Here is a 12,665-nt window from a genome sequence, read left to right as displayed (position 1 = left end):
TTTCACCCCCTTTTCTTTGGTTCACTTAAAATCCGATCCTGAGTTATAATTCAATTACAGTGGCGTGAATCATCAATCATCACCGTAATGCACTAAATTTTGCTAATGGCACTGCAATAATACTCCAATCACAGTATAGTAAACTATCCTAACTATAATTAACATTTCAGGTGCCAGTCCGAAATCGTATGTATACATATACGATGGTATTATTATTATTTATAAATTGATTTTATTTTTGGTGAAAAAAAAAAAAATAATTTTTTTTACCCAAATACAAGGCACTTCACAAATGCTCAAATCTGGTTTGAAATCACATACGAAAAATTGTTTCCTGAAACCGGTCAGCGTGTATAATGTTATTTTATTTTTTTCAATGTTTTGAATAAGAAGTTATAATAGTGTTTCATTTATATAATCCGCTACTCATTTTTTTCTACGCCCAATGTCTATTACATTTTGGTCTATGGGACATTTTCAAACGTCAAGTCAAAAGGTGTATTTTTCCATTTGTGATTTGTACTGTCAAATTTGTTGAGAGGTCGACCAATTATTAACATTTTAAATACACTGTTTACCTAAAGAACAAAGGTGTTTTTATGATATGCAATCTATTAATTAACCGTTGACTCTCATTACTTAAATAATAATAATAAATAAATATAATGTTTTTTTTTTCTTTCAGTACAATATGACAAAATTAATGGAATGGCTGACTACTGGTGTACTCTTATTTAGCATTTGGTTCTCAATAGTATTTGGATACGTTAAATCATGCTGTTTAGATACATACATGCCTCTTATTATCATGTCTCCAATAATTGCAATAGGCGCCTTTGGTTTATATGCTGCCTCTGTGGTGCTGTATAGAGTATTTACATTTAATGACTGCCACGAAGCTGCTAAAGAGTTGCAAATCCAAATATCTGAAGCTAGAGAAGATTTACGAAATAAAGGATATACATTTGATTAACTATTTTAATACACACCTTGAAAGGCTGTCTGCAAGATACTGATTTGTCCACCAGTTGAAAATAACACTGTTATTTATTTTATTAATTTCTCATTTGTTTCTTTAGTGGAACTTTTTACCGAAATTCATTTTTACAGATTACATATTTAAAAATCACATACAAATTAAATTTAAGCTAACATGAATAAAAATTGTAATGGAAACCGCAATAGACGTATACATATAAAAAAACCAAAGAATGACAATGAATCATACATTAAATCTATTCCGATATAAGTCAGTGAAACGTGAAAAATATAATTACAAATGTAAATATAAAACATTCACACCGAAAAACATATATAGACCATTCATGGAAAAAAAAACAGAAAAGTATCATCTTCATAATGTTGTTATTTTTTAAACTTCAAATCCTTAAAAATTAATTATTATTAAGCAACATGAAACAAAATCGTAAGTGCCTACTTTATGCAGTTCTTGGTAAACAGTTTTAAATAATTAACATTTAAATAAATTAACATTTTATCATATTACTCCGACACCCTTTTAATTAAAGTAAGATTTTATTAAAAACAGTATCTAAATTATATAATTGGTGTACATTTGCTTATTAAAACCCACTTTTATTATACCTAATGTCACATTTAACTCATATTCATATGATCATGGACTCGAAAAAATATATTTTGTTTAATATTTTTGTACAAAAATATACATATATAAACTATAAAACTCTGTTTTATTATATTATATTGGTAATAAAACTGCATAGGTAAACAATACATCAAAAAGGTATTATTCAGTATACTTACATAGGGATACGCATTTAAATAGAAAAGTCATTTACTAATTCTTTTTAAATTACACACTTTGTTTACCCTGTGGGGCTCACCCGTAAACCAATACCCACTGTCACCTGACCTGCTATCGTCTTAAGGACAATGCAGAAGGTGAATCGTGCATTTCCTGTATGTAAACAACAGATAATAAAAACATACAAAATACTGGTTACCTAGCACGGACGTCAATTTGCTGACAGTCGGGAAAATGGAAGAAAACCTCAATTCCCCTCTAGGAGAGCAATAGAAATGACTACTATAAAAGCCGTTAAACCCTTGCTACAAGCAGTAGTAATTTAGTAGAGATCAGTTCAGACATGAAGTAGTTCAGATCACTTCATTTCAGTTATTGCTGTTACTCTTCCACTTCATAACCAACTTCTGTATTTCATTCAACATGTAATAAATACACATGGAAGCATCAACATACTTTTTTTTCTGTCACCTCCAACTGGCGTAGGACCTCCCTGCATCCCTAGTCTACCAGCTGCAGGTTGGTTTCAGAGAAAATAATAAATTACTTAAAATGATATTTTATTCATAACATAACAGCGAGAGAAAAATGAAAAAAAATATTAACTCTAACCCTTTCAGAGATTTCTCAAAATTCTCAGACTCAAAATTTTGTTGATTTTATTGTTCTATGATATATGTGTAGGATTTTAGTAATTGAGGGTTGGAGCTCCTACCCCAGTTAGAGATTGACAGAAGACACGAGGTTGCTGATTAAATGTGTATTTATTATATGGCAAATAAGATACAGCACTCGGTTGTGTAGCGCGAGCGTAGCGGCGATGATGGGTTGAAGAAACTGCACTTGAACTACATGCTAGAACTGATATTTTGCATTATTTGAATTATTTTGCATGTGTGTCTTCGATCAATGGACCATGAACCCCACATACGTATTTTAGAAAAAATAAATAAAATAGTCTCATTACACTGTCTCCAATAAAACCACTATCTGTAGTTTTTGTTTCACAGCATTTTGTGAAAATCGTAATTCAGTTCATTGCCTTTCAAAGACAAAATTATAATTTAAGCTTGACCTGCGCAGACAGGATTTGGGGATTGGCCCTCAATTACAACAGATCCATATAAGACGTACTGATATTAATTTATTTTACCTCATGGTGTAATGGTCAGCGCATTTGCCTACCATGCAAGAGGTCTCAGGTTCGATTCCCGACATGGTTGATATGAAGTATTATTTAAAAGGGTGTTTTTACACTAAAATATTTCATAGTCCGTGAATAGTATCTGAAGCGTATGACTTACTTAAGCTTACCTCCATGTAACAAAAATAATCAAGATATTCTGCGATTGATGTACTAATGCAGTGCCCTATGCACCAGTAGGCGCGGAAAGGGAATGATAATATTAATTGATGGAGTCAAAACCAAATAAAATTTGTATTGCACATTAAGATTACACGTAGGATGGGTTGCATAGCCAATTTAAAAAAATAAATTAAGACTGCACTTTTGAGTCAAGACCTTTTAACTGACCAGTAACCCGCAGTTGGTCAAGGGACTTAATACAGAATACTAATGGCAATTATTTTGTTGCAATCTCTTTTTCGTGTCACAATCTAGTCCATATTAAATACCCGAAGAAAAGTTTAAAAAAATAGTATGATGTTGTTGAGGAGAAAACTCTCAAAGGCATAAAAAAATTGCGTACTTAGTACTATGTGCCTAAAATTCAATTGCCACTAGTAAGTGAATGTGAACAAAAACAAAAACAAAAATGTACTAATTATTAGGATATACACGCATGAAAATGAAATAAAGGAGTGGAACGATTAAGTGATATGGCATTCTCTGCTCTCTGATTATCACCAGAGATAATGTAGAACTATTATTATCACCTGCAAAAAAGTTAACTACGCTATGATGAATTACTTGTTTTGTTAATTTAATTCGAAAACCAAATTTTAAATTAGTCCGCTCAATTTTTCTCACGTTTGTGCTGCCATATGTATTTTAATTATTATTTTTTAATATGGCAACAAACATGTTACGGCGGTTTCTGATTGGTTTCAGGTAACTGAAAAAAGAAGAAGAAAATATTTGACAGATCCAGACAGAAGATCTCTTCTATATTTCTAATATTCTAATATATCTGTAATCTGTGATTCTAATCTATTTAACCCAATTTAACCTTACTTTTGTTGTGATACCTTTTTGTCAGTTGCATGAAACCGGGAAATTTTAATATTTGCAGAACATTTAAAAAACCGCCGGAAAATGAAGTGAGTTTACTCTATTTGAACCATAATGCAATTATATTTATCTACTTAAACGATAAAATTTTAACAGTTAGAATGTTAAACCATCATTTTATATTTTGAGTTTTGTTTACACCGTGGTAAAACCGGTAAAGCGTAATATTACTTATCAAATAACTGTACACCACTGAATTTAAAAATAAATCTAGCTCGTTGATCATCTCATTGAGAAATTAGATTTTTTTAAATTTATTTAACCATAATATTTTGACTTGCTGACCGAAATCGGTCAGCAACTTGTTCGTTTTAGGAATATTTTTTTGAAAAAATCACATTGTGTTCTGTTCGGTAATCGTTACGATATTATGTTTGGTGATTTTAAACATATTGAAATATGTTTAAAATCACCATTGAAATATTAACCACCCATCTACGCATAGAGTTAGGTAGAGAGGATAGAATGCCAAACAAAACAGACTTTGTTTCCTCTACTCTTCTTTTCATGAACACAAACTAATTCCGATTTTTCACACATTCATTTTTGAGTAATTTTTTAACACTATTTTTCCATGTTGTTTATGTGTTCTTTGGCTTCTGCATCCATCTGCAATTCCACTGTAAATGTTTTTAGCTCTTCTTTCATCATCCACATACCCAATCATAGCTGCTTCCTTTCTGTGGATATTATTATTATTATTCATTATAGGCAGGCGGCCTTTGCTGATGTGCCTATATCTCGTTTACTGCTTTTTGTCCAAGTTCTTCTCCTTTCAAAAAAGCATCCTAACTGATTTTGAACTGGTTGCCCGAAATGGAATAGACAACTAGGCATGGCAATTTATTCCAGTCTGAAACCACCCTGCTGGAAAGGAAGTTTTTCTTGGGATTGAGGTGGAATTGGGGACGATAGAGCTTCCAGTTATGACCCCGTAAATTTGTGTTAGGATTTAATTGATACATCTTTGATTGCAGAGGGCAGTCATAGTAATCATTGAGTATCTTATAAATTTCTATCAAGTCCCCTCTCTTCCGTCTTTCTTCCAATGATGTAAGTCCTAGTGCTTTTAATCTGCCGTGGCAGGGCATCCTTTCGAGTAATTAAGGGATTTTTGCAGCACAACATTGGACTTTTTCCAGTAGCTCGATGCCTTTAGTGAAGTAGGGACGCCATACTTGATATCCATACTCCAACAAAGGTCTTACATGGGTCTTGTATACTCAAAGAAATATCTCTGGAGTAATATTTTGGAATGCCTTCTTAATCAAATAAATTTATATTTCGTATTATTATTTATTATAGGAGTTTAAACGTTAATACGGTTTCTCCATTGATATGATTATGCCAATATCTTTTTGATATTTTAGTAATAAAAAAATGTATGTAAATGTTAGTAAATATTTGTAGATTTTGTTTATTTATTTACACCCTTTATCAAAAATACAAGTCTACGTTCACTTTGCCCATATAACCATTTACTGACTTTTCATTGTCTACCGGTTTCGTCAGGACACTAATTACACTAACAGGCAAAACCCACTATACACCTCAGTATTATTATTATACATTTTTATTACTATAAAATATAATATTTTGACTATTGTAATAATACACCTTAGTAGTTGCACAAAATTATAAAACCAGTGTGCTGATAGGATCCATGTTATAAGAAGCCAACACCAACATGCACTGATTATAAATAAAAATATATATTTTAATATCTTGTGGGAGCAAAAGTTTAAAAAAGGGGGAAGGTGTATAGTGGATTTTCTATAAAATATACATTTTTTATATTTATAAAAATAATAATAAAATGCAATTTTGACCATAGGTTGAGTGTCGAAGGATTATTAGTATATTTCCCATACGACTACATCTATCCTGAACAATATGCTTACATGTTGGAACTTAAGAGAGGATTGGATGCAAAGGTTTGTATTTGATTTTCAACATAACATATAATAATTTATTGAAAAATTCAAGATAAAAATATGAAAATATCACATACTACGAATAATGTTAAAAATATATGAAATGGATTTAGAAAAATTAATTGTATTTTTAAAATCAATATAAGTACTGTGGAGAAATGTTTTCATACACAATTTTAAAAAAGAAGTTATAAAAAAGTTGATAATCGTGACGTCAAGATTCGTGATGATTTTACATTTAGTTACAAAGGGTCACCTTATGTGGTGCTGAAAGACAAACCATCAAGCATATCGTTAAAGATTGCCCAACAAAACGCTACCCTGGTGATCCAACGGACTCCCTGACTGCAGTGCCTGAATCAATTGAATATCTGACTGGCTTGGATCTGCATCTCTAAATTCTAGTTTGTTTTTTTCATATTTTTTCTTTCCTGCCATACGCTAATAAATCTGCACTCTTTAAGAATTAAATTGTAACTAGCAGGTACAGTCATCCATTGCAGACTATTATTCCTTTTCCCGCGTTCTAAATCGATGTATTTTATTTATTCGTTTTAATACTTAATTTACGCATTTTATTTATTGGTTTTAACACTTATTTTGTTAGTGATCATGAATATACAGACTCTGTTTTTGATTCATACTATAACTACAAACCTTTTCGATAATAAATTACAATGAGCACCGCGGTTAATAAGGTAATTGCTAAAATAAACGGTCTTTCCAGCTTCATTTAATCAGCTCTTCAGGCCTTGTTTCATCAGCATTCCAGGCCTCTTATGTGTCATTCTGACCTAAATTAACCGTCCCTTTAAGCCTGATTGATAGGGATCTCGAGGACCTAATAATTTTATCCCTTTAGGCCTCTCATGCAATTTAATGAAATATGATATCGGATGTAAGACAGTTGTTTGTGAGGTGCCTACTGCTTAAATTTTATGATAAATTAAGTGAGGTCAAAAGAACTTAACAAAATATAAACATTCACACAGCAACACAATTTATGTATTTATAAACTGTATTGTCCCACTTGTATCAACCTCCATTGGTAAAAAATAATATAATGTAATTGCTCCAAAAATATTTAAGGATTTTTTGCCAAATATAAAGGACTCAAAATGTAAAAAAAATAACTACACATATAAATAGAGTAGCGAGAGATTTAAAAAAAATATCTAGACTAATAAACATATTACTTTACATAATTGGTACACATATTTTTTATATTCATATGTATTACACTACTTTATATTTGTTTTTTATTATATTTTTTACTATATTATTCATGTTTAAGTAACATTATGTATTTTTAGCACATATACACTTATACTCTATATTTATATAATAATGATTATTAAATTCTTATATTTAATTAGCTATGCATTTATAATCAAGTAGTTTAAGTATTGTTTTTTGTTTTTATTATATTAGTATAGAACTACTTAAAAATTCAAACATAAAAAATCTCCACCTTAAAACAGGCTGAGCCATGTTAAATTGAGACTATCCTAATCAGAGGTAACCTGTATTAATTTTTGAATTCACTAGTTTTATAATTCCTAGGTATTAATCATGTATTTATGCAATAAATTTATAAAATTAATAAATTATGTACATTTGATTTTAGGGTCATTGTTTGCTGGAAATGCCTTCAGGAACAGGGAAGACTGTTTCATTGCTTTCTCTCATTGTTGCTTATATGATTCATAACCCTCATCATGTCAGGTAAGCTTTTATTTGAAAACATTAAAAAGTTAATAGTTGCAGACAAAAATTCTGAAAAATTTATCAAAACAGAGGGAAAACATTTTCCAGAAAGGAATATGGAAGTCTAGGAATTACAGGGCTTAAGACCAGTCATTGTCTGGTTTAAGTGGCGACTCTAAACACTGTGTAACACACAATGACAGGTCATAAGCCTTGTAAATACCTAGATTTCCATATTCCCTTCTCAAAAATGTTTTCCTTCTCCGTTGCGACAAATTTCATCTTAATAACTCCCTAGGGAGGGAAATTCAGCCTTGTCTACAAACATTTGGACATTCGAAATATTGTTGATTTTAATGACAGGTGCCGTGGCGCAGTTGGTTAGGCGGCCAACTGTGAAACTGGCGTCGCGGGTTCAAATCCCGCCAGTTGCAAGAGAAAAATCCAAGATTTTTTTTTTTCTCAATTGGTCCGGGTGTCATGGTGTATTTTTCATTACCTGCTTCCATATCCCCTCTATCCCACCTCCTGACAAGCCTCAAAATAGAAGTTTAGCAGGTTATTCCTTTAAAAAAAACAAAAAAAAACACATTTGTCTTTACATTTTTAGGAAGTTGATTTACTGTTCAAGAACGTTACCTGAAATAGAAAAGGTTGTAGAAGAGTTGAAAAATCTTTTAAATTACTATGAAAAGAGTACTGGAGAGAAACCTAACCTGACTGGACTAGTTCTCAGCTCTCGAAAAAATTTGTGTGTGCATCCAGAGGTAAGTTATACTAAAATATTTACAGTCACTACGGCCAATGAGGAAGTTCAGAGCTATGGGAAATTGGACATAAAAAATATTTTCTTAGATGCGGTAAAAATTTAAGCATTGAATTGTACCGCAAGGTTTCTTAAAAATGTATGAAAAAATCAATAAAATTAAACTACAATGTTTGAATTAACTACCTAGTAAACGAAGAAGTATAAATATTGGAAAATTGTTTTCAGGCGTTGCCTAGTAGGTGATTTGGTTCAACCGAATGAATCTCACCCACGTGATTTCAGGAAACGTTTCAGCTCTTTTACCTCACAAAAGTCAACAGATGGAAGAGTTGAGGAAATGTGGATTTTCAAACATGGGCAGAATGGTGAATGTTACACAGTGTGTAAAGTGGTCACTCAAACCAGCCAATGACAGGTCATAAGCCCTGTAAATGCCTAGACTTCCATATTACCTTCTCAAAAATGTTTTCCCTCTCTGTTGAAATAAATTTAAAATTGAACTATTTTGAAACATCACAGGTTCAGGTGAACAATGACCAATCATTTATAGCGTTGTTATGTGTTGTGAAGGATATCCTGTTTCCAGGTAGCCATTTTTTTCAACGTTTAGTATGTTTTGACAGAGTTTTCCTTTTAAATGTCAGGTTTGTAGAACTCCATATTTAAACTTGTAATATAAGAAATCAAACACTGATTTGAGTCTACTGAACACTATTTAACATATTTATTATTATAAATATACTGTTATTTTACACTATGTCCCTTTATGTACATGCTTGCATGATGCGTTATTAATAGACTAATCATTTTACAATTGTATTTAATTTTTAGAAATTCTTGAAATATAAATATTGTATAAAAATACATTTATGTTTATATAAATTTCTTCATAATATTTCAATCGTGTATTAAAATGATATAGAACACCAACCTATAATAATATTGTTGATATATTTTCCGCAATATTATTTACAGATATAAAACTATAAAGCTTCATTAATTATCTTACAATACATACATGTATGTCAATAAATACTTACTTTGTTATATATTTTTCCGAAATTCAAATATAAACACTTAAATTCCCCATTACCTATGAAACACTTATCCTCGCCCTTAACTATTGGTTTTCCCCGCAATTATGATTGATGTACATGCTAAAGTTCATAAGATTATTTTTATTTGTTACTCAAGTACCTCATAACTATATAAGGACATTCAATCCATCTAATCTTCACATTCGTTTGAAAATGCCCTAACAAGACGAAACAATTGTCACTAAATTTTTGTTTTTATATTTGTAAAAATAAAATAAAGTGTTCAGTAGACTCAAATCCATGTTTGATTTCTTATAATATAAGTTTTAATTTCAAAATTACAAATCTTAAAAAAATCATAGCGATTATCAGCTTAGCTTGCACATACACAAATGCATAGCGATAATAATACAATACGTAAAAATATATTTTTTTTAGCTTAGTTTGAGTCTATTAACTTCTCAAGGCCTTCGTGGTGTAGTGGTCAAGACGTTTGACTCACGCATGGAAGGTTTCGGGTTCGATTCCCGGTGAGAACACAAAAAAAAAAGTGATTTTTCTCAAGCCTGGGTGTTCCGTGATATAATTCACCACTGTAATTGGGCCTCCTGACCTGTTGTGGTGCAAAAAAAAAAGAATAAAGTTTAGTCTATTAACTAATAAAAAATATTAAAAAACCACCGAACTTCCTCATTAATATAGTTGTATTTGATTTTTCTTATTTATCCTGTGTTCGTGCAGATGAAGAATACAGTTCTGTGTGTGAAATAGAACGAAAATCCTAGACGAGTGACTCGCTGGATGCTCTCAGGTAAAATTCCTGAATAAGGAAATAGAGTGGAGATATGTCCAACTCGTTGTGCAGTGGTTGGTGCGTTCGTCTACCATTCTTGAGAGAGAGAAATGTTTCATTGTTTCATTGACTAATCACCTAACCTTCATGTAACAGATGATCGGAATATAAGGCATTTGGTTTACGAATGCAGTGCCATATGCACCGCTGGATGCGGGAAGGAGAGTGATGATATGTTTTTATATGGGAATTTAATCTTTATGATTTTCATTTATATAAGTTTATCTTATTATCTAAAAAATACATCCAAGTTTGTTCTAAAATTATGTACTTTACATTTTTTTCTAATGATCCTTATCTCAACTTTTGCATTATACCTTAAATTGCATTATCTGTATGATATTGTGGGTGTAGGATTTTGGTTGTTGTTACCCCAGTGAGAGACAGAACGCTGCCCTAGTTCTTGTATGTTCAATAGTCCATTTTGCAAATTGTACAAAATAAATTTCATTTGTTTTTAAAGTCAAATAAGTAAAATCAGTAAGTGGAGATTGGCACCCAAAAAATGATGAAAATACCATTTGATAGCGGAAAAAATAATAATTCTTTAGCTACATGAACGTGTACTAAGATAATAAACATATTGCATTATTCATAAATCATTTTTTTAAATGGTCTATTAAATATACAAGAACTAGGGCAGCGAGAAGACACGAGGTTGCTGTTTAATGCATATTTATTACATGGCTAATGAATAATCAATCATGTTGCGCGAGTGTTATGGCGATGATGAGTTGATGTAACTGCACTTGATGTACATGCTGGAATTGACTGACTGATGCTGACTGATTGAACTGGGCGTTAACACACCCTGTTTTGTCTTTATAGACCGCGTTCCTTTGTTGTTCATTTCTCCATGGTAGGGACGATGTAAATGTACTGCAGGACGTTGATCTCGTATTAATAGAAAACGCTGACTTGCTTCATCGGTCATCGCACTATAATTTCAGGTGAAATTACTTAGCACTTGTGTGTGTCATCAATCATGGACTATGAACCCCACGTGGGTATTAAAAGTGGATTATATATCAATTTTATATTCCACAGGTATCAAAGGAAAAAGAAGGCAAAGCGGTTGATGGTAAATGCCATTCTCTAACTGCCAGCTACATAAGAGAAAAGAGTTCAGCGGACGGGAATACTCCAGTTTGTGAGTGCAAATAATTAATTCATCTATATTTTTAACTGTTCTTCTTCTTCACTGTCTCGCTAAATGCTGGTGTCGTGGTCTGATGGAATGTTAGGCACTAGGTGTACGATACACCTCTATTGCTCTCGATCCGAGGCCAAGTTGAGGGCAGCGTTTACCCCCTTAGTTCTTTTATTTGGTCGGTCCATCTTGAAACATGAGTGACCGCCCTTCTCTCTTGCAATATGCCCAAAATATTATGAAATCCCTTTTTTTATATATATATATATATATATATATATATATTTGAACCCCTGTATTTAGTAGCCTTACTTGTCGTGTACAAAGCTAAGGCACTCGGAAAAAATCGTTATTGTTTATCTTGGAAATGGGATGTTCGATCACTGATTTTGGTTTATTACCTTTATGAGTCCAATCATCATTGTTGCAAAGTCCAAGAACAATAGCGCATGATAACTACTTTTAACGACAGTGTGAACATCTGTTAAGGATATTCCATCTTTCCTGCATTCTGCTTCAATATTTTGGCGTTGTAAACTGAAAAATGGCCACTGTAATAACAGATGTTCGATACTCTGTGAAGAAATATCATCGCATGAACAATAGTCATCATTCCTTAATTTAAACCTGTATAGGTAACTTCTCATAGCTCCGTGTCCGGTGAAAATTTGGGTCGTTTCGAAAGTACTTAGGTGATGATGACGGAAGTTGGCTGCATCAGCCAGTGTTGGGAAAAACACTTTTTCTGCATGTTGTGAAGAGTCTTTCGGTTATTGATAGAGTTCTTGGCGGATGGAGATGTTTGTGCGTCTTACAGTCCACAGAATGCGTAGCATCCATTTCCAGCACCACCGTTCAAATACATCTAGCAGTTACCTAACTTTAAAACAATGTAATGTCTGACATCACTATTGATATGTATTATTAATCTACTAGAATATCTCCAGAATAAATTAGTCTCCTGACATGTTGGAATTATGATCAGTATAAATAATAAAATACATAAAACAATCTCTATAAATTAAACTTGTAGTTTATTGAATTCATGTATTTATTTAAATACTCATAATTTTTTTAATTCTCTTTACACACAAAAAAAAATCTAAAAATATTATATTTTATAGATTCACCAAACCGGATTATTATTTTAATTTAATTAAATTATTATTAATCATTGT

General features: G+C 31.7%; 2 protein-coding genes across 2 annotated transcripts in view; both read left to right on the top strand.

The window, feature by feature from the left end:
- The first annotated feature begins 468 nt into the window (after positions 1-468).
- On the top strand, positions 469-1,182 carry Dpm3 (Dolichyl-phosphate mannosyltransferase subunit 3). The gene is made up of 2 exons (XM_088237428.1): positions 469-591; positions 686-1,182. Exon 2 carries the CDS (start codon positions 692-694, stop codon positions 971-973), a length of 282 nt encoding a protein of 93 aa, XP_088093554.1. The 5' UTR covers positions 469-591; positions 686-691; the 3' UTR covers positions 974-1,182.
- Positions 1,183-3,873: 2,691 nt separating this feature from the next.
- Xpd (general transcription and DNA repair factor IIH helicase subunit Xpd) overlaps positions 3,874-12,665 on the top strand; it is a 30,027-nt gene continuing 21,235 nt past the window's right edge. The window contains exons 1-5 of the mRNA XM_088237442.1: positions 3,874-4,066; positions 5,872-5,971; positions 7,599-7,696; positions 8,289-8,445; positions 11,385-11,487. Coding sequence (XP_088093568.1) covers positions 4,062-4,066; positions 5,872-5,971; positions 7,599-7,696; positions 8,289-8,445; positions 11,385-11,487 — 463 coding nt within the window. The 5' untranslated portion in view covers positions 3,874-4,061. The remainder of the gene's footprint in view (positions 4,067-5,871; positions 5,972-7,598; positions 7,697-8,288; positions 8,446-11,384; positions 11,488-12,665) is intronic.

Source organism: Micrasema longulum, unplaced genomic scaffold, assembly GCF_059751315.1.
Source record: "Micrasema longulum isolate JH-2025_06_02 unplaced genomic scaffold, ASM5975131v1 h1tg001722l, whole genome shotgun sequence".
NCBI lineage: Eukaryota > Metazoa > Arthropoda > Insecta > Trichoptera > Brachycentridae > Micrasema > Micrasema longulum.
Note: the sequence above shows the minus strand (reverse complement) of the source record. Positions and strands in the feature narration are given on the sequence as shown.

Coding starts and splice junctions, on each gene's coding strand:
- Dpm3 (XM_088237428.1), top strand. CDS start 692: ATGACAAAATTAATGGAATGGCTGACTACTGGTGTACTCTTATTTAGC.